At 34.9% G+C, this 27,821-nt stretch overlaps 5 protein-coding genes across 7 annotated transcripts; 2 read left to right on the top strand and 3 right to left on the bottom strand.

The window, feature by feature from the left end:
• Positions 1 to 7,536: 7,536 nt before the first annotated feature.
• LOC102616181 (3-oxo-Delta(4,5)-steroid 5-beta-reductase-like) lies at positions 7,537 to 9,198 on the bottom strand. The gene is made up of 2 exons (XM_006472206.4): positions 8,897 to 9,198; positions 7,537 to 8,806 (listed from the first exon to the last, which is right to left on the bottom strand). Exons 1-2 carry the CDS (start codon positions 8,933 to 8,935, stop codon positions 7,643 to 7,645), a joined length of 1,203 nt encoding a protein of 400 aa, XP_006472269.2. The 5' UTR covers positions 8,936 to 9,198; the 3' UTR covers positions 7,537 to 7,642.
• A 594-nt stretch (positions 9,199 to 9,792) lies between these two features.
• Positions 9,793 to 15,626, top strand: LOC102616472 (cytochrome b5). Its single transcript, XM_006472207.4, has 6 exons — positions 9,793 to 10,030; positions 10,115 to 10,159; positions 11,793 to 11,825; positions 11,962 to 12,122; positions 14,945 to 14,995; positions 15,110 to 15,626. The coding sequence occupies exons 1-6, from the start codon at positions 9,991 to 9,993 to the stop codon at positions 15,443 to 15,445; spliced, it is 666 nt and encodes a 221-aa protein (XP_006472270.3). The 5' UTR covers positions 9,793 to 9,990; the 3' UTR covers positions 15,446 to 15,626.
• LOC102616958 (uncharacterized) lies at positions 14,603 to 19,460 on the bottom strand. 3 transcript variants are annotated; one of them, XR_003064690.2, is made up of 6 exons: positions 19,100 to 19,454; positions 18,720 to 18,834; positions 17,977 to 18,609; positions 17,700 to 17,883; positions 17,273 to 17,411; positions 16,820 to 17,128 (listed from the first exon to the last, which is right to left on the bottom strand). XR_003064690.2 is itself a non-coding variant. In XM_025096990.2 (5 exons), the coding sequence occupies exons 1-5, from the start codon at positions 19,174 to 19,176 to the stop codon at positions 15,482 to 15,484; spliced, it is 1,044 nt and encodes a 347-aa protein (XP_024952758.2). In that variant the 5' UTR covers positions 19,177 to 19,460; the 3' UTR covers positions 14,603 to 15,481. The 3 variants fall into 3 exon arrangements, 2 of the variants coding, with proteins under 2 accessions (XP_024952758.2, XP_006472272.2); XM_025096990.2 differs by lacking the exons at positions 16,820 to 17,128; positions 17,273 to 17,411 and adding an exon at positions 14,603 to 15,516 and having other exon boundaries at positions 19,100 to 19,460; XM_006472209.3 differs by having other exon boundaries at positions 16,820 to 17,411.
• A 984-nt stretch (positions 19,461 to 20,444) lies between these two features.
• Positions 20,445 to 23,210, top strand: LOC102617746 (protein arginine N-methyltransferase 2). Its single transcript, XM_006472211.4, has 3 exons — positions 20,445 to 20,859; positions 21,081 to 21,476; positions 22,714 to 23,210. Exons 1-3 carry the CDS (start codon positions 20,583 to 20,585, stop codon positions 23,025 to 23,027), a joined length of 987 nt encoding a protein of 328 aa, XP_006472274.2. The 5' UTR covers positions 20,445 to 20,582; the 3' UTR covers positions 23,028 to 23,210.
• Positions 23,211 to 23,962: 752 nt separating this feature from the next.
• LOC102618027 (subtilisin-like protease SBT1.7) lies at positions 23,963 to 26,754 on the bottom strand. The gene has a single exon (XM_006472212.3). The coding sequence runs from the start codon at positions 26,526 to 26,528 to the stop codon at positions 24,228 to 24,230; it is 2,301 nt and encodes a 766-aa protein (XP_006472275.2). The 5' UTR covers positions 26,529 to 26,754; the 3' UTR covers positions 23,963 to 24,227.
• Positions 26,755 to 27,821: the final 1,067 nt, after the last annotated feature.

Genomic DNA, 27,821 nt, shown 5'->3' on the forward strand with positions numbered 1-27,821 from the left:
GTTTCAAATTGTTGGCCTGACATAACTTTCATTTTATTTGTTACTAACAAAAAACCGATATTTTAGTTGATGCCTAACAATCAAGCATTTCAAAAAGTGGTTTTTATTTTTTTTTGGGTAAATACATACGTTCTATATTCACGGGGAAGTAAATCAAGATAGATCAGTGCACTGGCGTTTCCAAATCGATGATACAAACACATATCATAGGGTACGACTGGTCATTTGGCATTATCATAGAGAATTGGATCCCAAGCTTTCGTAAAAAATACCCAAACTTTTTTCTTTTCCTTTTTTTTTTCTCTTGATAAGCAGAATTTCATTAAATCAAATACAAATACCATACAAATTTCATCTTATCAATATACACATAAGATCACTTACAGATGGTATATTATAATGACGGTTGCACTAACCAATTGGGGGTCTTTGGCAAAATTTTATTTTCGCCCTTCTAACGTTAAAATATCAATTCACATGGGAACATCAAATAGCTCAAAAAAATGAACATTAAATAGCTCAAAATTTAACTGTATTCAATAACATCTTGAATTACAATAATTATCAACAAGATCACAAAAAAAAAGAAAGATATCCATTTATTTTCACTTAGACCTATCTCTTTTTTATTAGTTTGACAAACGTATCAAAAGTTCCTTTTTGAGATTAGACTAAGGTGTCGTTTGTTTTTTAACTTAATGATTTAAAGTGACTTAATTAATTAAGTTAATTTTAGGTGTTTGTTTTTATAACTTAATGAGACTTTTTAGATAATTTTGACTTAATAAAATAAGCCAATTTTTTTGGCTTTTTACTGAATGGAGAAATCTGAATTAAGTCAGTTACTTTCTAATGTCAAAAAAATTCCTACTTTATAATCTATTTTTCATGCATATCCCAAAACTTACCCATAGATGTTTACCCCATACACTCATCTTTATTTTTTTTTTCAGCCGACATGGAATCCCTCCTCACTTTGCTTCTCTCATCTAATTCTTGAATCTCCCATTAATTTCTCGCTAGGCAAGCACTTGACTTGGGGCTTTTTTTTTTTTCATTTCAATTACGTTTTCCAGCATTCACTTATATACTAATCAACTAGCTTTGCTACTTTTTTTGGTGATAAAATTTGAAATTTATGGTATTTTATATATTAACATTCCAAAATCATTATGTATTCACTTGAATGTAGTTTTACTTATATATGTTAAAATATTATGGTATTTAATATATTATTTATTTGACATTCAAATTTAATAAGGATACAAATGTAAAAGTACATATTTTCAGTTTTTTAAGTTGAAAAAAAAATGACTTAATACTTATTTTCAGAGATTCAGACAAAAAAATAAACATATTATTCAGATTCAGACATTCAGATCTATTCAAAATTTAGACTAATTCAGGTCTATTCAAATTTCAGACAGAAAAACAAATGCTACCTAACTTTTCTATTCTCCTCTTTTTTTTGTAGTTTTTCATATCCTGATGCATATATTCTAGTTTAATTGTTTCTCAAATCCCAAAAAAAAACCACTAATAGACAAACAATACTTTTTTAAAGATTATTCAAGCCATAAATCAAAACAAAGAATCAAAAACAAATTAAATTTAGAAGGATAAGAATAATAATAATAATAAATAAAAAATAGAATGATAGCATGTGAAATTGACTAGACAAAAATGATGATGGCAGTGAATTTTTTATTTCGTAAAGAAAGAGAAGAGAGGAAGAAAATTTTTTGTTGTTGAAAGTATCCTTAATTCAATGTATTAGTTTATAAATAACGAGGTTTTAAATATATTTTAATAAATGGAAATTATCAGCCATATACCCTTAAATGACATCAGTATCAAACGTGCTACAACACTTTTCGCTTATATCACTCGTATACCCTAAGTTGACAAAAGAGTTCTGGCGTCCACCTTTTCGTTTACTATCGTTAAGAACTTAACAGAATTTGAGCAAAATGATTATTTTACCCTTTAAACTCAAAATGAGGTAAAAAGACAAATTTGCCTTGAAAATTAATGTAAATTTTCAATATACATTTTTTTTTTATTTTGTTATTAACAATACATTTTTTTATTAAAAAAATATGAATTATTAATGGTACATATTATTAACAATTATCCATAAAAAAATATTCATCTTATACCATAAAAAATTATTAACAACATATTATTTACAATTATACATATTATACCATAAAAAATTCAAGTTGGAGCTTAGAGGAGTAGATTTTCAATAATTTAGGTTAAATTTTGGAGGAGTAGATTCGGTTGTAAAGTAGCTTTTTTAAAACAATTATTAACAATTATTCGATAAATGAGATGACATGTCATTTTTATCAAAATATATCATATGACATGTCGTTCTTTACTAGGTAAATCGGATGACATTTCATTTTTTTTAAAAGACTAGATTACCCTTATGATGTTAGCGCTCACAAACGACAGTTAACGGATTGGTGGACGGCAGAAGTGTTTTGTCAACTTAGGGTATATGAGTGATACACTTGAAAAATGTTGTAGCACGTTTAATACTGGTGTCATTTAAGGGTATATAACTGATAATTTCCCTTTAATAAAATACTAAAAGTCAGCTCTCAAAATCAAATGTTAACAATTTTAATAAGAGTTATTTTTTAAAACGAAAAGCATTGAATTTTTTTTAGAAAATAGTAAAAAAATAATGAAATAAAATTCAAAATAATTATTATACCATCAAAATATATCTTACATTTAAGGTAAAGATTATCAAATAAGAGAAATAATTATGAATGAGAGAAATAATAGGGTAAAGTCTAAGAATTAGGCTTTTATACCATATATATGTAACTTAAACTTGTTTTTGAATCTTAAAAAAAATATTAATTATACTAATTAATAGATAGATACCTAAAAATTAGGGTCTTCTTAAATATGGACCCTAAGCAACTGTGTAGCTAAAGTTGCCACATGTTTACCATAGATATAGATTTGAATGGAGAAAAATCAACAATATTCTAAGTCAATGCAAATATACACCTTCACATTAAATAAATGTACAAAACAAATATAAAAGAAACATGAAATAAATTTTTTTTCCTACTATTTGGAGTTAGAAAGTCGCTCACAAGCAAGCAATCACGTGAAACAATTAAAATAAATTACTTGACAAATAAATAAAAGGAACTGACCAAATTAATCCAAAGAAAAGATTCGATGAGATTAATTATTTATTCACCTCATCTAAAAATGCCTATAAATAAAGCTCTTGAGCTAATTAAAAATTGATCCTCTTTATCTACCCTATCTAAAAGTGCCTATAAATAAAAGTCTTGAGCTAATTAAAAATTAATTCTCTCACAAGACTTATTAACAAATTCTCTCACAGAGAAGGAAAACACTAGAGTTCCTCTTAATCAAATGCTGACTTGAGCGTCAAACAATATTTTTTTATTATTATTATTATTCATAAATCAAATGGTAACTTGAGTGCCAGAGTGTATTTAACTATTTATAGATACCAACCTAATGCTAAAGTTTGAGAGCTTGAGGACAAAGGACTAATTCATCACTTTCAATGATATTGAAGGAATTATGCTCTTTCGTAACCAAACAATTTATAACTATATCTTTTAAACTATAATCACAATATATAGGTCCTAAAGAGAGCATTAATCTATTGGATGTAAATCCTCTACTTAAAAGATTAATAAAAGAAATGGATTCCATTTCTTGACTTATTTTTTACTTTCACGTTATTCATTTTTTAATTTTATTAATTATATTATTATCATTTATAGGGCTTGGATGCCTTACATTTTCTATAAAGAACAACCCTCATAAAATGGGTAATTTACATACTCCATGAGATACAGCTCTCATAAAATAGATTACAAATTATGTAGGTAGCATGACCGTCATTTAATCATTTATAATACAGTCTAATTTATCATGATTATGGATTGTGGGCCCTTGACGGATCTCTTAAAAAGTCTTGAAAATGAAAATCAGGTCCATTTCGGGGATAAACCTAAGGCCCAAAACATTTTCGATTTCCAGTTCGGGGACTTTTAGGGCCCGAACCTGACCCAAAATAAATCTTAAAAATTAAAACAATATTATTTTAAGAGTTTTCTTTATTTCAACAGTAAAAATATTAATCATATATTTAGTTTAACTTAATTTTATAAAAAAAATTCCAGAAGCAAAAGACAAAAAAAAGTCTAGAAATACGTTAATGAATTACTGAAATTAAAAGAAAAAAAATGAATTTGCACGGTTTAGTTATTCTTACATTGGTGTTAAATATTAATTTATTTTGACTTGAGAATGAGGAAGCGAATCGATAAGGTTTATTGGTTTTGCATGCACATTAAAGCTGGTAAGTTTTAAATTCGACTTTTAGAAACGTGATTGCTTCGTTTTCTTGCTCGGGATTTTCTGTCTTCAAAGACAAAACAACACCACCAATAATGAATTGATGAAGATCCACCAATTTTTTTTTTTTTAGTTTCGCAAGATCTTTTTTCGATTTTACACTGGTTTGTTTATAGTTTTGAAATTAATTTCAGATTAATTATTTTTGTTTCAGACAAAGCTGTAACATATATCATCTATGCATATATAAATTCCATTTTGTTATATACTCTTTGTAAATCAAGAAATTTTTTGGTTCCTGGGAAAACTAATGAAAAGAGCAAGTAATGGTAAAATTATCATGTTTTTAAAGTTTTTAACTATAGTGTATACACAAGATTATTGCTTTTAAGATAATTAAATAAATAGAGTTTAGATCTCATTTTAATCCTCACCCCTTCTGGAGATTTTTGAGATATTTCCAAATTACTTCCAAATAAAAATATTCGGGTATGGAGGTAGATTCAAGAATTGCATCTGGTTTGGGTTCGAGAATCATGACCATACCTGCTTCATTGTCATCCCTAATCACAATCCTTTTCATAAGAGTGCATTTGGTATGTTGTATTGTATTAATATTGTATTATACAGTAAAACCTCTATAGAGTCATGTTGTTGGGACTGGAGAAATTTATTCTTATAAAGAGGTTATAACTTAATAGAGGTATAATACAAAAAATTATCTTTACTTAATTATCCCTAACGCAAGTGATATAGAGATAAATTATGTCATGTATTAACAATCAACTGGATATTAATATCTTCATCAATCATCCAAGTGAACGACAAGTGGGGTATGCTTTAACTAAAGAAGAAATTATCGATGCAATTAGATAAGAAGAGAAATGGGATAACCTTGAGGATGAGAATACATAAATACAAAAAATTTCATACTGGACATACTGGACACAAACACCAAAAAGATTTGAAACTTTTGAGTTAGCTGCTAGACAATCGCAAATTAATTGTAAAAAAAAAAAATGAAGTTAGATTGTCTAACTCATTAGAACTCTACTTATGCCATGTTTGAAGTAGTGTTGATGTATAGAAGTATTTTTTTCTCGGTTGCAATAGTGTGAGCCTCAATATAAAAGCTTGCCAAGTGATAGTGAATGGGATTTGGCAGCCATAATGACGGAGCATTTAAAATCATTTTACATGTTAATGGAGATGTTTTCAGGTACAAAATACCCCACAACTAATTTGTTCTTTCCATTGATATATAAAATGAACATGTGAATTAATGTGCGGTGCACATCTAATAACCTTACTATTAGAATTATGGCTAATAAAATGGCTGACAAATTTGAAAAATATTGGAATGAAATTCATCTAATGTTAATGCGGCTGTTGTACTTGACCCAAAATATAAGATATTATTGATTGATTTTTATTTTCCAAAGATCTATAGTGATGCAGTTGATGAGTATATTGAGTATGCACGTAAGCTTTGTCTTGATTTAGTAAAAGAATATGAATTGAAGGGTATGGTTTTGAGTGGTGGTCAAGATGTTGGATTAGAAATTGTTCATTCGGAATCTTTTTCAAATCTGAATAAGTATTGGAATGTATATGAGTTTAAAACATTTCGAAACCAAAATAAGCGTGTCAAGGTGACTAAGTTTAAGTTGGATAGGTATCTAGATGAAGAATTGTTGGATATCACTCTGAACTTTGATATTTTAGGCTTTTGGAAGATGCACACACGCCAATATCCTATTTTGAGTGAGTTGACCAAAGATATCTTAGCCATTCTTGTATCCGTTGTTGCCTCTACGACAACTTCTAGTACTGGGGATAGATTTTTGAGTTTGCATCGTAGCAAACTTCATCCTAACACTTTGGAATCCTTAATGTGTGCTCAAAATTGGATTTGGACTTCTACTTCTCAAGGTATAAAGTTATTTGAATTATATTATAGTAACATTTGTTTGCATAAAATGTTTTTGAATCTTAATTTGTTATTTTTGTTATTAGGTGGAGTTTTGGAAGATGAGATTTTTGCTAGGGAGGAGGTAATTTTAGATGATGATGATGATAGAGCACAATCGTCGAACAACTTGACATGAAGTTGTTATTTACTTATAATACATTAGAGTATTTTAGACTCTTTTATGAGTTATTTTTGTTGTTAGACTTTTTTGGGATTTTTATAAGTTATGTTGGCAATTCGTATTGTAGTTATAAACTTATGATATGTTGGATGTTACATTTATTTAGATTTATTTGGTAATTATTGTGTTGTTGAATTTAAATTTTTGATAGTGATTGAATGAATTTAGGTAATAGATAGTAGATGGAAGTGGTTTTTATTTATTATTTAAGTAAAAATTTGACAAAGTAGGTTGAAATAAGCTAGTTGAAACAAGCTGTTACAGGGCTTTTTTTTTTTCCCGTTTAATTTAGTTTATATGCTGGCAGGAAGGCCCGGAATAAAAATCTATGCCCAAGAGGTGTCGGGCTTGACCTGGCCCGTATGTGGAAAATTCGGGCATGAGTTCGGGTCCAGACAGCCGATTTATTGATCCGGGCAGGCCCAAATAGAGTTGAAAAATACTGAAGTTTTTTTCTGAATAATTTCTGCATTGCATCTGTTTTGTCTGCAAAACCTTGAAAAGCCAGTGTAATTTTGTCTTTCAGAATATTACCGTCGCTAGTCACTTGAGCACTGTACATTCAATGCATTTGTATTTCGAAAGTGGAGGCAATAATACACATCAAGTCATTATCGGAAGGTAATAGAATACAAGAAGATCCCTTGTAAACTAAATTTATGCGTTTCACAATATCATCTCTCTACGAATGTTCTGATTACTTATGGAATTGAAGAATCAGTAAAATAAGAACAATGAATGGCATTTTAATAATTAAAAATAAACAAGTTTTTTAATTAAAGAATAGAAACTTAATTTTTAATATGAAAATAAACTCCCCATTTTATCTCACCTAAATTTCAAATTTCATAATTATACTCTTGCCTTCAATTAAAATAATATTAATATTTTTTTTATTGTTATTATTCTTATTCATTCTTGTTTATACAATAATAATAATAATAATAATATGATTTGAAAAGTCAAAACTTCGCCACAAAGCTCGATCAAATATAATTGAATGAGAGCAACTGACTTGAGGAACCCTTAAGCTTTATTTCTTCACAACAAGAAAGAGGAGATGCAATCCATTACAAGAAAAACAAAAGAGAGGGGGAAGAAAAAAAATGCACCCACAACTTTTAAGGCACAATCTTGTAACCCTTCGCTTTGTCGATCCAAGTAATAAACGAATTCTTGGAGTTTCTAAAACCCGAGAAGCCATGCTCCTTACTCTTATTCATCGAAGCCAATTTAGCTTCCCCAGTTAACACAAGATCAACAAACCACCACGCACCAACTTCATCCAATCTGGTAGGCTGCAGCTGATTCTCCCTCACAATCTCCTCCCACACACCTTCTTTCCCCTTCATAAACTCCGCCAGCTTCACTCTCTGGGTCCCACCACCACCCTCTTCTTCTTCTTCTTCTTCTTCAGAAAGCCCATAATCCTCTATCCCAAACTGCTCCGCCAACACCTTCCACAAATGCTTCCACTTGAATACATCCCCGTTGTTGCAGTTAAACGCTTCGTTCTTCGCATACGGATCCACCGCAGCCCATATTTGATGCTCCGCAATTAGATCCGCGTCCGAAGCAATCGAGTAACACTCCCACGCAGCTTTGGTCCCAGGGAACCTCAACGGGATCCCTTCGTGTTTACACACAGCCGCGTAGACGCAAAGGGCGCCAACGAGGTTCATCAAACTGTACGGGGAAAATCCGAAAATCGTATCGGGTCTGTGCACTGACCACGACAATTCCTCCTTCTTTTCAACCTCTTCAAACAGTATATCTTCGAGAGTGTAGTAGAAATTCGGTGCGTCTAATCTAGGCATATCTTCCGTGAAGGGGGGATCGTACGGCTTGATCTTGCCGAATGCCTCGAATGGGCCCAGGTAATGTTTCGTCCCCGTCTGGAGACACACGTGTCGGAGATTGGGTGCATTCGGGATTACGGCACGGAGCACGTTCCGGAACATGGATCCGTTGATTTTGCAGTTCTCGGCTTCGGTGGATCGGTTGGTCCACGTCACGTAGAAGATGTGGGTGACGTCGGTGAGCTGGGAGAGCTTGGCTTGGGTCTCTTCGGGATCCGATACATCGCATTGGACGTACTCGACGAGATGATCGGCGTTCCAGTTGGGCTTGGGGCGTCGGGCCACTCCGTACACTTTCCATGGGCCGCCCGGCGTATCGGGCAACGGCAAGATCTCGGCCAGGCTGTTGCCCACGATTCCGGTGACGCCCACTATCAGGGCCACGCTCTGGTAGCTTCTTGCTGGCTCATCCTCTTCGAATTTCTTCTGCAAAATCAGGAATAAAGATTTAACAGTTAAGAACAAATAATTGGATCACCATCAAAAGAGATTATTGAAATTAGATTTTGATCTTGCCCTAGCAGCGCCAATAGCACCAGCCCACCACCAACTCATCGTACTCGGGGGGGATGATAAGTGATGAAAAAGATAAACGATTGGGTGGACGGAACTGATCCAGCCGGTCCTGATGACAGAGTTAAGAGTCAATTTTGTAAACTGTGACCGGTTTCGTTTAGCTTCAGATAGATTTATTATAAGCGGAAATTTGTTGGGACTTGCGGATGATGGACTGGCACTAGCAATTCATGTTTGTGGATATTTATCAATTTGTTGGGAATCACATAAAAATAATAAATAAAACCGTGGATTTATCCAGAAACTCGAGGTTATTACTTGTCATTGATGTGTAATGTGTTGCTGGTTGGCACTTGGCAGAGAAGGTAAATGATAATTGTTTTGAATAAAAATAATGATAAAAAAAAAATCACAAAATAAGTGCGATGGAGGAGGGACAAAATAGTATATTCATCATTTAATCTGCATAGAGTTATAAAGAAAGAAATAAATTAAGTGCCTGTTTGGTATGGCTTATTGAAGAGCTAAAAGTGCTTATTAAATTGTATAAGTATTTTTTAAAATTTTTTATGGTGTTTAATTTTTTTTAATAGAGTTTTTTTAGATTAAATAAGCTAATTTTGCTCTATTAGTAAAAGCCTAAAATTTAAGCTTTTGGGAGTAGAGGCTATAAAGTTTTTCTAAAAATATATAATATAAAAAATATCACACAGTTTAATGGTTCAAAAGTATTTTTTTTATTGACAATCAAACACCCAATAAATTTTTGTCCAAAAATTCTATTGGTATAAACTCTACTGCTATAAATTTTATTTAATAAGTTGTACCAAACGGAGTCTAAGTCCATTATTTATACAGGCCTGGGCCCAGTCCAGTGGGTTTTAAACTTTGTTATTTGCTCTACAGGAAGATCAAAATCGCAGTATCAACAATACTTTTTTTTTTTTTTTTAAAGCTTATTCATGCTCTTACCTTCTCACAACTCACAGCTTCATTTTCTCATCTTATTTCCTTTTTTTTTCTTCTTCTTCTTCTTTTTATCTGCGCCACTTAGGCAGTTTTATAGTAGCTGAATTCATCAAGCTGCGAACATAATGGTGCTTACATATTTCGATGGAGCTGGTATTGGATTTGGTATGCCTATTAATAAATCTCAAAACTGTTTAGCATATGGCTATTCATTTTATAAAGTTGAGTTTCTTGTGATTCCCTTTTCAGGTTTTGGCGTGGGTTGCGGCTTCGGTGTAGGATGGGGATTTGGAGGTCTGTTGCTTCCCCAACACTTCATTATTTTGTTAATTTATTCATTCTAAACACGCAATTGGTTGTATTTTCCTGTGTGTCTGTTTGGATCCTGAAGATTTTAAATTCCTGGTGTTCACAATGGCAGTTGGAGAAATTGATATATGTTATAGGTATTTTGTGTCGTAGGATAAGTAAAAATGGAAAGAAGGGAAAGGAAGTAGGGGACTTCCATTTTTCGTTTGTCTAATTTGATCATTGGGTTAAAGAAAGAGGGAAAGAATACAATTGTTACCTTTCAAATATCCGGTATCATTGACAGAAAAAGTAGACAAGTTGTTATATTCTTAATTTTTCCATTTTACTTAATCAAGTTAATGTTTGTTCATTGGTTTGTGTTTGTAATTTTTATGTAGGACAAGCATAAAGATGTGAAATAATACTCTGATTCAACCAATTCCACTCCCCATGAATTTAGTGAGATTGAAGTTTTGTGAGCTTTAGGTGATCATACATCTTTCTGTCTTTTTACCGTCATGTAATTGTTTCTGACTAAACAGGGAATCTGTCTATGTTGTCTTCTTCAACTTATGATTTTTTTAGGCTTGAAATCGTACTTTTGGGCCTTTCTAATTTACTCAACCTTCTAATAGTCAATATCACTTGATCTGAGAGTTATGATTCCTGAAACAGGAATAATTTTTGTTTTTTAGAGCCATTCATAATTCATAATATCCTTTTGTCTATTACGCTTTCTTCTCTTAATGCAAAGTGATAGACTGATAGGCACTTTTTACATGTAGTAAACGCAATCGATTTTCATGCTTTTCTTGAGACCTCTCTAGAGAATGATAGAGCTTTCCGCACTAGGAAAGCTGGCTGAATAGGAGTTTGATATTTTGAGCTGATATAATCATTGGCTAGAAATCTGATGGAGAAAATGTCTATGTCCCAGGAAAAACAAACAATCAAGGCTATGAATCTAACTAGGATGCTCTTTCCTATCCTTCTCTCTTGTTTCTTGTGTCTCTCTCAAGCTTAACTTGGATAATTACTCTAGAAATTGGAGACCTTGTTTTGGATGTTAGATATTTTCTTCGTACATACAGAACTTAAGAAGATTCATATGTGCTTGGTGGCTATTGGAAAGGGCACAGAACTTGTATAAATATCTCTGATGGGTTAGAAATAGGAGAGAATTAAGTTTTTTAATCTCTCCATTGAAAGTAAATCTATATCTCTTAGTTTGGTTTTTGGGAAGGAAAAGCACTTGCTGAGATTTGGTGAATGGAAAAAGCAGTAGCTAAGGGGTTCTCCATTGTGCTCTGAATGTGCTTAGGCAAGGTATATCTTGCTGAAAAGGGTGTTATTTTGTTGGCAGATGATGTTTGGTTGAGACATAATTCAAGAATCTTAAGAGTTTTACATGATGGGAAACACTGGTTCCTGTCAAAGAAGTTGGAAGCAAAATGATGGTCTTCCACTTAATTATGTGGTGTTATCAATTCATTAGACTGATGCGTAGCAATTTCACAGGCATTTTGCTATTGTTATCACATCAAATGCAATGAAATGAATACGATGTCTGTGGTTTCTCTTATAATTGAGCCTAGTCAACAACAGATTCACTGATTTTGATGCTTCTCTCCTGCAGGCATGCCATTAAATTTGCTGGGTCTTGGCGCAGGTATAACATGAATACTCTCTTAACTTAGAGAAAAGTATCCGGTTAATTTATCATGCTTATCTTTGTTTAATTATGCTTATTGCATCTGCAAATAACCATTTGGGCTAGTCATTCACATTGAAATTTGGTTTTGAAGGTGGGGGCTGTGGGGTTGGGTTAGGCCTCGGATGGGGTTTTGGCGCTGCCTTTGGTAGTCAATACCGGTCATCTAGGGTCACATTCCAGGGCACAGAATTTGTCAGAAAGGATAAGAATGACCGGAAGGAGGTCAAAGATATACGAGAAAGCACCCAGAAAGTTCGTGCTTCACAGTAGCTTTCCAGCCATAGCACAAGCCAAGAGTGCAAGTAAGAGAGTCGTTGAACCATTTTTTATGCACTTCCAATACAAACTGTCTAGGGAGTTTTGTGTGTGTGTGTGTGTGTGTTTTTTTTTTTCTTTTTTTCTGTGGGGGTGGGGGGGTTGTTGTACACACCAGTGCACTTTGTAAGTCTGATATACTGACTTTTTCTATGATTCTGACTAAACGCAAAATGAGCACTGTATGGTACATTTGAGATATGAGTGATTTCAAGCAATCTAGACCGAGTGAACGTTGCAGTACCAAAACCCTTCAGCCTCTACTGTCATATGTTTCCGTTTATTCCTGATGCAAAAATAAAGTGCTGCTTATTTGCAAAATGTTATTGTCAGTGTCCCTTTTTTGAGATTTGTTTCATTGTATCTTTACATGAATTGAAAGATCTCCGAGAATAGCACAATTGAAAAATGTACAAGACTCTTTGACCTTCAAATGAATTTTTCTTTATACAAAACAAAAGAAACCACTTAACCCCGACCTAATTTATTGTCGGCAGTGGCATGTGATCTGTTTTCAGCAAAACCAACATGAATTTAACGCATTCGACGCCGAAATTTTGATGATCTAAAGTCCTAAAATCAGTAATCATTGTTGCTAGATGCGAAGAGAGATCTTGAGCAATGGACTCTGCTTTAATGCGAATTAATGGTGCTTACTAATTTTAGAAGCATTTCTCTTGCAATTACCGTCGGCATTACTCCATTTTTTAGAGGAAAGAAAAGAAAAGAAAACCCAAAATAGGAGCGGTAAAGAATAATCTCAAGTTGTAGTTAGATGATTGGATTCAAGAGAGAGTAAAGAGTGCTAATTTTCCAATTCAAAGAACAATAGTTGCATCAAAGGAGAAGGCAGCAATGCCTTGAAATCGCTGTTTGGATCAGGGACGATGAAGAAAGCCTGTTCGACTTGAGATGGGGTATTTTGGGTCAGACTTAGCCCCACCTGGGCATATTTTATAAATACTGGGTTCAGACTCGGGGCTCGCCTAAAAACTCCAAGTCCAGCCCGAAAGTATAAAAAAAATTTAAAAATTAAAAAAAATATATTATTTCAATTAAAATACACTTTTTTTTTTACATATATTTAACTTATGCATAACATATATTATAGTTTTAAATCTTATAACTAATCCAAAGATAATATTTTATAAATTATAAATTATGTTTAAAAAAATTTTAAAAAATTTTAGAATGTAAAATTTGGGCTTTTTGTCTCAATAAAAAAAAAAATTGAGTTCGGTCAAGCCTGGTTCGACAAAAGACACGCTAGGACCGAGCTCGGATTTTGCCAAGTCCAGGCCATACCAAACATTTTACCATCCCTAATTTAGATTGTCTAATATGATTTATTTGACATGCATTGGTTCGATTTTTAGGTAATGTGAAAATTTTATTGGGAGGGTATATATTAGCTGGAAATTTCATCTTATAACTATGAAATCTTCATCTCATTCTACGTCTTACCAAAAAAGTTAATTGCACTACAAAGAAAATAAAATAAAAAATTTATTTAAGAAGTAAATTATGTATTAAAAATAAAGCTTTTTTTTTTACATTTTTTAAAACTAGTTCTGACTACTCAATCTGTGGCCGAGTAGTCAACTGTTAGCTCTCACAATTTTGAGAAGAGGTTGTTGATATTTGTTTCTTTCCCATTTTGATTTAAAACTAAGTACCAGAAGTAGTGAAATGGGACTAAAATGGTGTTTTCAGCCATCCTACTCTAATGTTTAAGTCATTAAAAGTTTTCAATTCTAGATGAATGAATATTTTTAAATTTTGATAAGATTCTCATACCTCTCTCCTTCATGGTTTTCTCATTACCAATGTTTAAGTCATTAAAAGTTTTCAATTCTAGATGAATGAATAGTTTTAAACTTTGATAAGATTCTCATACCTCTCTCCTTCATGGTTTTCTCCTCAAATACCTTTTGAAAACGAAGTGGAGCATATTTTTAGGAGTAGGAGTCATGCCCCTATTTTGTGCACTTAGTGATCTTGTAGTCAACTTCTTCAACCGTGTTTCAACCACTTTCTCTACTGTTAAACTTTATCCCTACATTTTTGCCATGTTGATTTAGTAATATTTGACCAATTCATAATCTCAATCCAAAAATTTTCATTCCCTCCCTTGAAAGATCTTTATTTTCTATCCGATGGTCCTTCTCCCTCGAGGTGGAGTAAGTGTAAAATTTTCCTATCAATAGAGATAATTCCCATTAGAAGAGTCACTAACCTCCTCTACCAATTAAATAATTATGTTAAGGTAAATTTCTTCTTTGTAATTTGTGAGTAGAGTAAATATTACTCCAATATTTGTGACAGTAAACTATGTCATATTAATTGTAATTTAGATCATCTTCATAGACATCTAACGTAAATATGAGTAGACTTATATAATTGTAATTTAAAAAAAAAAAAAAAAAGAGCTAGCTCTAATTAAGCAATTAATTTGTCTAACGCTTATGTAAATTAATAAGATATCCAACTCAGTGCAGCTAGTGGCTCGTGCTACCTACCCTCCATATTCGCTCTTCAGTAACTTCAGTTAACCTACCTTATTGTCATTTGTCAACAAAATTGTTCGGTTGGTTGCATCACGGGTTGGTAGTTACCCATCTCCTCTTCTCGGAGTCTTTCCTTCTTCCCTTTCTTCATTCACCTTCGTCATAAATATGCTATGCTAGCAAAAATTGCTCAAGTAATTTCCTCGTTAAATAAAAAAATAAATGGCTGAGAAAATTTATACGCTTTCACAGATTGCCGAACACAAATCCAAGAAAGATTGCTGGCTTGCCATCAATGGCAGAGTAATAATCTACAAACCTCCATGCATAATGTATATAGTGTGGGGTAATTAAATCTTACTTTTCTTTTCCCCTTCGGTTATATAATAAAAGCGTGGACTTAAATTGTTTTATCAGGTACTGAACGTTACAAGGTTCCTGGAAGAACACCCAGGAGGAGAAGAAGTGCTGATGGAGGCGGCAGGGAAGGATGCAACAAAGCAGTTTGAGGAAATTGGACACAGCAAGGCTGCTCACGAGTTGCTCTTCAACTACCGGGTGGGTGTTCTTCAAGGTTACGAGTTAGAAGACACAGAAACATCCAATAATGCTTCATTCCAGGAGCCCAAAAAGAAAGAGATGGAGGCTTTTGTCGTCAAGGATAATGGCGTGCCTAAATATGCAGCTCTTCTCGAGTTCTTTGTGCCACTCTTGGTTGCTGGTTCCTACTTTGCTTACAGGTATCTGGCCTGAGCCCAGAACATCCTTGACTGGATCATCCGCTTCCTCTTATATGTCTGCTTGATGAATTGCTGCAAGTCTCGCTATCAGTAGGCAAGGCAACGAATGATTTAACCATGTACTTTTCTTCTAGTTGATCAATGTCAATAATTTGAGTTGTCATTTTGAAACTCATGGTAAAATACCAGTATCACAGCAACGCTCATGATTATGTTACATTCGCTTTAAGTGAGAGGAAGGCTAAGACTAAATCTGGGTAGGGAATTGAATTTGATTAGACAATGTGTGATCGGTAAAAAAAGATCGATTTTTTAACGGGTAATTTTTAAAAACCTCCCTTGAGGTTTGGGTTTGTTGCAAGTAGATGGCGAGAATCTGTTTATTTGTAAAAAATTCTCTACCGTCAGTTAATTTTAACATTGACCGTTAGTTGACTGTGCAAAGACAATATTGCCCTTAACAATAGTTTGTAGACTGACATAACTAAAAAAAAAACTAAAATTATTGGCGCGAAAAGTACAAATCTTATTTTTTGACAATTTTATCCTTGTCAATTTCAAAAATTTACAATATCATAGGTAAAGATTATGACTTTCATTTTCAAATTTTTAATTTTATCTTTCTTGTAGGAACTTTAAAGAAATATCAATAATTTAAAGAGGATTTTTCAAGTTTTTAATTTATCTTTTTTGTAAGAACTTTAAGAAAATATCAATAATTTAAAGAGGATAAAATAGCCAACAATTTTGATTTTTTTTTTAGTTATTTCCGTCTACAAATTATTGTTAAGGGTAATATTATCTTTACACAGTCAACTAACGGTCAATGTTAAAATTAACTGACGGTAGAAAATTTTTTACAAATAAATAAATTGTCGTCATCTACTTGCAATAAGCTCAAACCTCAGCAGAGGTTTTTAAAAATTACTCATTTTTTAACCGAGGCACAAAATATACCATCACAGAGTCAATTCAAGTAACAGATGTTAACCAATTGAAAGGATCTTCTACCAACTCGATAAGGCTAGCTCCAGAAGAAAAACTATCCACAGAGTTAAACGAGAATTTAGCAATATCCAAAAGATCAACCCAATTTGTGTTATCGGTATAAAGCTGGTCGACTCCATGACTTCAGTTTGACATGTCCAGCTGTTAAGAGGCTGTTTTATATGTACCTGAACAGTTGAGTTCATAAAGAATGTGACAATTTTCTTAGTTTTTCCTCACTAACCAATTCATGTACTCATTTGAATGACTACTAGAGCATCAATAAACTCAATATAACAGAGAATGCAAACCATTAAACTAAGGTAGCAAAATAACATCACGATCAAGACATATCAAATTTTGACATTATACGTTCTCTCTTCTATATAAACCAGAAAAATAAGCTGAAAACAACTTCCACAATAGAAGTTAATGATACAAAAGAGTTGTAATTGCCATTACAAGAGACGTGTTGGACTGATTTCTGAATATCCCATGGTTAATTCTATAATTAGCTGGTTAAAAAGGAATAATAAACAAAAACTAAAGATACAAAGGGAAGGAAGAAGGAATTTTAATTTTTAAATGCTACATGATTCATAGTCACAAAAATACAAATGGAATAGCATAAAAATAACATTCTTGGATTAAAGCCTGACTCTTGCTTCTCTGCCATCCCGTCTGTCATAACAATGCAACAGAATGTCTCCTTCATCCAAAGCCCATTGGAAGGAATAGAAGTGAAGTAGTAGTAAGAAAAAGAAGGAAAAGAAAGGAGGACAAGTGTTAATGACACGAAATCCAACTATGTGCAGAACTTAGTTTCTGGACAGGATAATTAGAGAATCTCTACCTCTCTATCTATCTAGTGATAGTGTAATAATCTGCAATCTGTTTTCTTCAATAAACTCCGCCCACACCCTGCCACCTACATAGCGAGCTGGATGAAGATTCTACATCTCCTTTTTAAATTGCATACAATGTAATTAAAGCTGCATAGAGAACCAACAACCATTAGCCATGATGAACCTAAAGAAATCTGCCTCATAAGAGGAAATAACCAAAGTAAAATAGCCATATCATGAAAATATAGTAATCTTTCTAACAATATTCAATAGCAAATTGAGCAGTGCAACCGGATTCTCAACAGTTGAACTGGTGACCCCAGAAAGCTACTCATAAAGCTTTCTTAAATGCAACCCGATTATGTGAAGATCATGATAGTGCAAATAAGGTTTCAAAGAAGAAAAACAAATTGGACAAAGTTGAGGCAAGCTCACCAATCAGGCAAAGAAGAACAACAATCCAAAATGTCACTTGAACAGGCCGACTATACTGCATCTGATATTGAGACCTTTGAAGCTGTCTCTGAATAGCTCCATACCAGCCATAGAGCTGCTTATCATAATAATCATCACAACTGTCCAGGCAACTCTTACTTTTTTCATAACAAGCATTTATACCCTATTCAAAATTAGGTAAAATAAATTACAATCACAACTGATATAATGCAAAACAAGTTATTGAAATTATAAAAGCAGCATATTAAATAATCACCCTGGTCAACTGAGAAGATCTCAGTAATGCAGTGTCAGCTTCTTGAAAACGATCTGCTGCCTTCCACTTTCTATTTCCATTCTTTGACCAATTCAACTTGGCTGCAGATTCCATGGAATTTAGAAACCCAGAAACACTGGGTATCTTCCGTGGAAGTATAGGCAACTGTCCATTGGAAGAATTTTGTAGGTAACTATCATCATTAATTGCTATCTGCCAAGCACCTATGCCAGCGCTTGCACTAGCAGTCCTCCTATGCCCATGCGGCTTCTCCTCCCTAGCATCCGAGGAACACCCAACAGATTGAATTGAATTCTTTAAATGATTAGGTGCTGAATCTTCAGCCACTGCTTGCAATACTTCATTGTCGTTGCCGTTAACTTTTGCAATTGTTTTATCATTGGGCGCTGAAGGTCCAGACAAAAATAATGCAAGTTCACTGCACTCGCCTTCATCCAAACGCACCCAAGGTAGCGACACCTTGCCTTCTGAACGAGCTGATTCCTCTAATGACTTCTCGATTTTTGAAATTTGATCCTCAATTGCAGAGATAAATTCTCGATGCCTATCTCTTGCATCATCAGCCAAACCATTCTTGTAGCTTGATTGAACAGCCTTTGCAAACTCCTCCAACTGCAATTTCCACCCAAAAACAATGAACATTATTAACAAAGCTGATACGACTAATGCCCAAACCAGATACACTCAACAATTTGCACACATTGTTCAGATAGAGAGATGACCTGCCATTTGGTCGTGCCAAGGGCAGTATGCAGGTCCCTGCGAAGTTCCTTGGCATCCAAAATATTTGAAGCATCTTTCTTTGCGTGAATCCATGTTCTATATGTCGATTCCATCCTTCACGACAAAGACAACAATTTTAATAACGTAAAACCAAACCGAATAACACAAACTAACACAACACACAGGATTGTTTATGAAATCAAAGCTTACGGTGGTTGTCACGGAGACTAAAGGAATTGAGCATATGAATCTTAATGGCTTAATTCAAAGCGAATCAGAATTACCAAAATGAAAAAATAAATGGACATTAGAAATTACATAATGCGTTGAAAGTCAATAATAAATTGAAAAAAAAAGGGGGCAAAACGAGACCACTCACCTGTCAGCCGATTCTTGAACTTCCTCAGCCGCAGAGAAAAACGGATCCTTCTCCCACCGGTCAAAGCTGGTAGCCATTTCAGGACCACTAACTCCAATTAATTAATTAACAACCAAATTAAACGAAATTAAAATATTAAAAAAAAAATGTTCTAGCTATTAGCAAATTGAAATTCTGCTATAACATTGTTACTGCAGACATATAGATCGACGGATACTAGTAATCTAGAACAAGAGAGGGCGCGAAAAAACGTGTTTTTATTTTAATTGCGGGTATGTCTTGAGAAGAAGAGCCACGGCAATTAAGCGGCGTCGTCAATTAAGACGATCTATTGTTGTTGTGGGGTCGATCAAAAAGCCGCCGCGGCTTGTTTCGAACTTTTTTGTTGCACGATGTCGTTTCGTCGTAACTTTGTAGCAGTACCGGATACAATTTGGGTCAAAAGTGATGTGCGATCGGATTAGGCACACGTGCCCGACTCCCCTCGCTCGTGTGATACAAATTTGGATGCTAAGGTACAACCATCAACAACCTTTGAGTAGTTATTTGTATGACTTTTTAATTGTTTGGCCGATAATAATTGAGTCATATAAAATAAATACTTATGTATAATGTAAGTTATATATATTATAATTTAAGCGTTGTCGTAAATTTGACCGTATATGTATATATTTTTGTCATTAATAATTTTGAAAGTCAGCATGAAATATATTTCTTATAGTCACTCCTATGTTATACATTAACGTTTACTTATTCACCACAAATGAAATGTACTATTTTGTATTTTTACGATCAATATATATAAAGTTAGCATAGATTTATAATGATGTTTTGGTCTCACCTTAATTAGTACATTGTAGGAATGTTACAAGGGACTTGTACAATTAAAGGTACATAAATATAATAAATTATGTTCATAACAAGTATAAGTTATAAAGGAGAATATTGATGAAGATACTAACGTTTAGAATACAATAACACATAATAAAATATAACTCAATACAAATATTAGTAATAATGTAACTTCTAATGTAGGAAGTTTTTACACCGTTTAGAAGTAAACTGTTTGTATCGTGCAAGTGATTTACAACAACTTGAGTCCAAGAAGAGTAGGCCACTTATGCTACGAAAATGATCATTTCTTAATGCAGGAAAGAAATTAATTATATTTTTAGGATTTGAATATGTTGTGGTATTATGATTTTTGTTTTGCATTTGTGAGTATTAGTTATTTGATAAAAATATTATCGTGATTAATCTTAATCTTATATTGTAATAAACATATGCCTTAAAGGATCTTTTTTCTTAATAAATAAATGTACCGGGGGTTTAGCGTAATTAAAGAAATGTGAGGGGAACGCTCAAAATACGAGGAAGATCAGCGGAGGCAATTGCAATTACAATAGTTAACATACTTGAAGGTTTAGAGGAAGTGAGGAACAGGGTACCGTACCAACAAGAGCGTGGAACACTGTCAGCAGCCATGGAGAAAGAAGGAGAGCAACTGTGCGAGGCAGCAAGGAATGGTGATATAGACAAGGTGAAAGCTCTCATAGGCTCAGGAGCTGACGTGTCCTACTTCGACAGCGATGGTCTGACCCCACTCATGCACGCCGCCAAGCTCGGCCACGCCAACTTGGTCAAGACCCTTCTCGAAGCCGGCGCACCCTGGAACGCTCTCTCGCCCTCTAACCTCTCCGCCGGAGACTTCGCCATGGATTCCGGTCACCAGGAGGTCTTTGAAGTCCTTCTTAATGCTGGTTAATGCTCTGCTGCTTCACTATTTTTTATTTGACTTCAGTTGATCATGCATTATTATGAGATTCATTCTTTTTTATTATTATTATATGCAATTCCAGATTACAATTTCTTAAAGTATTTTATTGAGCGCTTGATGGTACGTTCTTTACAATTTTTATGCACTTAACTAATGGTGTGTCGATTTCTTGTTGATTACCAACTAATGTTCATGTTAGAACAGGAATTCAGGCAGAGTTGATTCTAGGAACTATTGCAAGGGCGGGTAATAAAAACAGTAATTCTAACGGGGATTACTTGGAAGATAGGGTCAGCTTTAGCGAGGGCAAGCTCGTGGATTCAGATAGCAAGGCTATCATGATGGCTTGGGAGAAGCCATTGATGGAGGCTCATGCAAAAGCCATTTGCTCAGGAGGTGGTCATATACTAAACATTGGCTTTGGAATGGGGCTTGTGGATACAGCCATTCAGCAGTATTCTCCTGTTACACACACAATCCTGGAGGCTCACCCTGAGGTGTATGAGCGTATGCTTCGTACTGGTTGGGGTGAAAAGAATAATGTAAAGATTATATTTGGTCGCTGGCAAGACAATCTTTCTCAACTCGAATCTTATGATGGTAAGCCACTATTTATCCGTAATGTCTATGCTAGGGGAAACAATTTTATCATTGTGTCTCCCATTGGTATATTATTGTTTACTTTCTTATATCTATTTTCTGAACCATTGCCTTCTGCTATTTATGTGAGGGTTGACTTAAGATGATTCCATGTCTACTGTGACATTTGATTTATAGCAACAGATATGTATTATTATGTATCCCAATTTTAAGATATTGTCTTTCAGATATAAGATGATACAATCAGTTGATCCCCTTGTGCGAATTTTGTCGGGCAGAATATTCTCTGCATTTATGATGCTACTATACCACTATTATCTCCTGAGTTATGTTTACACTTCTGAAGAACTATGGGTTCCTCTATTAGTCAGCTGAATTGTAATTGTATATTTTGTATAAAAGCGTGCAATATTTCTTGCTCTATGAGCTAAATATTTTCTTATCAAAAATAAATTTCTGAGTTTTCTCTGATACCTGAAGACCTTGATGATTAAATCAGGAGGATATGTAACCGCTTAGAGTTTTGGCATGATATATTCCTGCTTCTCTATGGATGGCAGGGTGTAGGATGCATCTGATTCTGGAAAAAAAAAGTTCACAAGTGCTTCAAGGGAAGTTCTAGTGGACTCATGTCTACAACACAACATTTTATGCCATCTTGCAAATTTAAATTCAATTATCTACCAATATGACATTGACAAGTCACTTTTGCTTCGTGACTTTATTCTTTTTTTACCCCCCATAGAGAAAGTTTTATTTTATGGGATACACACTCCTAATGTTATTCAGAAAGTTGATTTGTGTCTAGTGGTGATACAAATTAGCACCGTTTAAGTTGGGATACAATTTTAACCGAGGATAAACTTTATTTTTTCTATTTATTTATTTTGAAGGTTATTACACACCCCACCCCACCCTACCCCGTGCACACTGAAATTGAATCAAATCCCCTATAAGGTTGGTATGAGGGGGGTACTTCATTCCCCTTGACCTTTTGATTTCACTGCAGCTCAAATAAACAAGGTTAACATCATGGGGAATTTTTCGGACTTACAAATGAACTTAGAAAAACTAAAGTGACAGTCTTTAAATGCCATCTTTTCTCCTATTGTTTTCTTTGCTCATGTCTTTTGGAATGGAAAAGAAACTTTTACTTGTTAGCTGTTTTTTGTGACCCACCATTGTAATCTGATTTCCAATTTAATAGCTTTTCACTAATGTTGGCTGAACTATTCAGGCATATTCTTTGACACCTATGGAGAGTATTATGAAGACCTTAGAGAGTTTCACCAACATCTGCCTAAGTTGTTGAAGCCTGGAGGAATCTATTCATATTTCAATGGACTTTGTGGAGGTAATGCATTCTTCCATGTTGTTTACTGTCACTTAGTTTCTTTAGAACTCGAGAATTTGGGCTTTTCCATGCAATTAATTCCCTTGCCCGTTAAGAATTGTCTGGGAGAAGAAGTTTGGGAAGGTGTGAAACACAAATATTGGCAGCTTGATACATATTATCTCCCGGTTTGTCAATTTTTACAGGATTCTGAATGATGTATTATTTGACTATCAATTTTCCCTTTATAATGTTTAAAGCACTCGAGATGTTTAAAAAGTTAGTTTATTTTAATAATTTCATCTCTCTTCATCATTGTAACGTTGGATGGATTGGGTATAGCAGATAATTCTTATCTTCTGCTTATTAGATTATTTATAGTATCTTGTGTTTTGGTTGAAGACTATGACACCATGGACATTTGTCACTATGGAGTTAAAAATATGAAGCACCAACAACATATAGAAAATTTCACTAGTAACACCATTAATGAGATTGTTTTGCTTGTTCATAGTTTGCAAAAATAACTCTAACCACGGGCCTCCCAGCTTAAACATATCATGTCTGGAGATGGTATTCAAATAAGGTATAGTTAGAAGGGAACCCACTTGTGTAGGTAAAAGCAGTTTTATAGGAGAAGACCTCTTAGCAAGAACGTTTGGAACTTTTGACTCAATTTGGTGTCTTCCTAACTTATATTTGCACCTGTCCTCTTCTAGTTGGCAGAGAACTTTCAATCAAGTTTAATGCAACTTGCTTCAGCTTATTGGGTATTTATTTTACCTGCTTTCTATGGTGTACAGAAAGATGGAGTACGTAATACTCCAAAAATGATGACCAAATTAATGGGAAATTGTGGTGCGTTTGGATTGCTGCTAATGAAAATATATCTAAAAATCTTTTAAAGTACCAGTCGCTGTAAAATTCAATCATCATCACTTTTGCTTTTGAAGAACCTCAATGGAAATTGGCAATGCTAATGACTTGCTACCCATGGTGTGCAACAACCAATTGGGATGCTCGTAATTGTTTCATGACATTGGGTTATGGATTTCATTAATGATTTGATTAAAACCACCAATAGCTACTTCAAAATAGTTCAATGTTGCGAGCAATAATTGATGAGCAAAAAAAAAATCTGACTGTAGAAAGATGTGGAAACTAATGTTCATTGAATTTCAAATAGCAATCTCTTACATGGTTTTTATGTACGGTTGTTTTATTTATTTATTTATTCCTTTTCAATCTACTGATTACAAAAGCTAGTGGCTGTGCTTACTCAGTTGCTGGAACACAAGCAAAGGTGCCACACAAATGTCCAATAGACTGAGTGAAGCACTATTTAAGTCTGGGACTTTGATTCTGGGACTTTGTGGCCTATATTTAGTTATTAGACCAATTATTAAATGCTACCATGATCATGTCCAGCTGAAAGCTATTGGACTTCCAACCACATGTTTCCCATCAGACCACTGGAGACGAGCAAAGCTGGTAGTACCAGACGGCATAGAACTAGCCGTGAATGTCACCACATAACTCTTTTTCTCATATTGTCTACTGAAGCTCAGTGATTCTGGTTCAACTAAGATCTTCACTGACGTAGATTGTGAAGACACAGATACCATGTATGTCGTCGGAGTGCCCACATTTGTTAGAGTCCTAGTGTATTTCACAGTGCTTGTTGCGCCAACACCACCCCATGTACCTGATGCTGTTTCAAATGGAACAGAGAAAGATGGGTAATTAACATCACCCAAGCTGTATGTTTTGCTTGACAGGCAGGCGAAGTCTCTGTTTGTAGCTTGCTTAATCTGAAACGAGCTGTAGTCTAAGGCACAGAGGAAGTCTAGGTAGTCTTGGACAGTGGCATCATAGACAAGGCCAGGATCAAGAGCTGCTACAGGATCTACATGTCCAGCGCCAAAGTCGAATGGCGTTGATGGTTGTCCAGTGGAAATGTCTAGTAGGGTTTTGCCATTGCCATTTGTTGAGTAGGCTGTAGTCATGAGAGCAGACTTAATGGCTGAGGGGCTCCATTCTGGGTGAGCAGCCTTGAGGAGTGCAGCTAGCCCACTTACATGGGGACATGACATCGATGTGCCAGAAATGATATTGAAGCTTACATGCCTCTTGTCACTTTCTAACCCAGTTGGACCAACTGCACCAGTCCAGCCAGCTAGGATATTGACTCCTGGTGCTATGAGATCTGGTTTGAGTATTTCTGGAGTGATGGGATTTGGACCTCTAGAGCTGAATGCTGCCACAACTGGTGATGGTTGGATCCCCAACTGAGTGCCTCTGGAAATAATTGTGGCCATTGGTCCAGGATCTGATGAAATGTAATTCTTAATCGCATCACCAGCTTTCTCGCCTACATTTGCTGAAGGCAAGAGCTGTGCATCTGCAACTAATTCTTCTCCATAGGAATCAGTGTTGGTTAAAATCATCCCAACTCCGCCAGCATCTTTCACCTCCACACCCTTTTCCACTCTCGAATTTCCCCCTCGATCACAGACCACAATTTTTCCTGCAACTTTTGCTGGAATCAAGCTGCCAGTCATGCAGAGATTCCCACTTGATGTACTACTAACATCTGCTGCATCAACTATTGGCACCATGGAACCAGATGATGGTCTCCTACTATAAAGCGAGACGCCAGAGAAGTTCTTTCCATTTCCAAGCCTAACATAGGTTGGGAAATCACGGTCCAAAGTTCCAGCTCCTACGGTGGTGATCCAAGGTGCAACGTTGGATATGCTGTCTGCATAAGGCCCACCATTTCCAGCTGAGCATGAAACAAAAATTCCCTGTGCCATAGCAGTGAAAGCTCCAATGGCAACAGTGTCTCTGTAGTAATCTGTTAGTCCTCCCCCAATAGACATGGATAGAACATTCACGCCATCTTCAACGGCCTTATCCATGCCTGCTAGTATATCAGAACCAAAACAACCGGCAAGCCAACAGACCTTGTATGTGGCAACCCGGGCTTGTGCAGCCATTCCACGTGCTGTCCCTGAAGCAAAACCAAATAGGCTTGCTCCGTTGACCACTGAACCAGCTGCTGTGGTTGATGTGTGAGTTCCATGTCCATCATCATCTCTTGGCGACTTTGATTCCGCCGTTTCATCAATAGGTCCAACTGCTTCTTCATACCCTCTTGAGAATGACCTTGCGCCAATTAGTTTCCGATTACAGCTTGATGATTTGAAGTTTCTACCCACCTCACACACTCCTTTCCAGCCTCTTGGTACTGGTCCCATTCCAGTGTCATCAAAGCTTTTGATCTCAGGCCATACACCAGTGTCTAAGACTCCAACAATTACCTCGCTCTGTGCCTCAGATGCAGGGAAGAGAGTTTCACTCTTTCCCAATCCAAGGAACTCTGGAGTTCGAGTTGTGTGTAGTTCATATCTGACTTCAGGCAGAACAGAGACAATCCCCGGTTGCTTTTGAAGTGACTCTGCTTCCTTGGCAGTTAGCCTTGTGGAGAAGCCGTGAATTACATTTTTGTATGTGTAAAGCATCGCTGCAGAGGCTGAGACTGACTTTAAAGATGAGTCATACCATTCAAAGTGATCGTTGAAAGTTGCTGGCATGGTGGACTTGTCCATATGGACTACATAAGTCTTTTTGAGTTGCTGGCTCCTTGCTTCTGCCACAACACATGCGTAGCAGAATATCAGAACTAAACTCAATTGCAGAAGCCACAACTTCAACATCTTATTGGAACCTCGGTTGTAGAGTTGAGACAATTCGGTGAGTATTTATTTATTAGTTGCTTGAGTTTTTAGAAGTTCAATTAAGAACATCAGAGAGATTCACTAAGGACCAAGAAAGATTCGCTTGCTCCTCAGTGGTACTACTGTTGCTTTCGAATAGGCATAAGAGTGTCTTATATAGAGAAGACAACAGTGCATGATGGGGACGTTAAGTTAATTTGGAGCCATACAACGATTATTATAAACCAATTGGGTCACATAGTCTTCGATCTTTAACTTTATTGAACTTTTTATTTCACAATATTGTCCGATTATTATATTTTGCTTTGTACTGCTTAGCTTCGGTCGTGGTAGGTTCTATCTTTAACCCATCAAAGCATGCATAGGTACGATCTAAAGTCTTTAAAATAATCGAATCATAGGGGGTCAGAAAACGGCAGTCCAATAATTTTACGAGTCTCAGTCAGTGGGATAAGGGGTGTACAGTGTGTGAAAAAACCTTGGCAATTATGCAATTACACTATTGCATACTTTACAGGTCGATGTCCATTTGATCAAATGGCCCTCGGGTGGTCGCCCGTCAAATTTGTGCGGAAATTATGCATCCTGCGGTCCAATCAGCTTAAACTATTATTTGATTAATTAAAGTGCATGCTTCTAATCAATTAGGCTTGTTGCAAGACATTCAATTGTGGTAAACATTCTCAACCAACTGCAAAATATGTTAAATAAGGATGTTAATAGCCAGAATAGTAAATTGCATTTGTAATAACATTTACAATTTTTTGAGTGGTGATTAAAATATGTTATCTTTTCTAGCGGTATAAGATAATATGGGAAATGACTCTTCCCAAAAACCCACATTCGATAATACTAATAAACCACTGGCAGAGGTTAGTGGACGAACGGCGGACCACTAGTTATCTCAGTAATTAAGATGCTGATTATTGGCTCCAATCTTTGGCTTCTATCCAATCATCTTACCTAAGAAATTTAATTATCACTGCAAGGAATCTTTTTTAAGGCATCATTACCGGATAAAAGAGGCAAATTGAGAATGAAGAATCAAGATGACTCTGAAATCACGCCAAAAGCTGTCAATTATGTTGTTTTTGAAGGAGAATTTTTAAGTTTATTAATATTGAGTGCGACTATTTTCACCCCTCTAAATATCCCTTAATACCCTTTTTTTTAATTAACCCCATTAAACTATTTTAAAAAATTATAAATTCTTTTAACACCTTCATCAATGACAAAAATACCCTTAATGAAAACTTATTAGTGTAAACTTCA

The sequence above is a fragment of the Citrus sinensis genome, chromosome 5, assembly GCF_022201045.2.
Source record: "Citrus sinensis cultivar Valencia sweet orange chromosome 5, DVS_A1.0, whole genome shotgun sequence".
NCBI classification, from domain to species: Eukaryota; Viridiplantae; Streptophyta; class Magnoliopsida; order Sapindales; family Rutaceae; genus Citrus; species Citrus sinensis.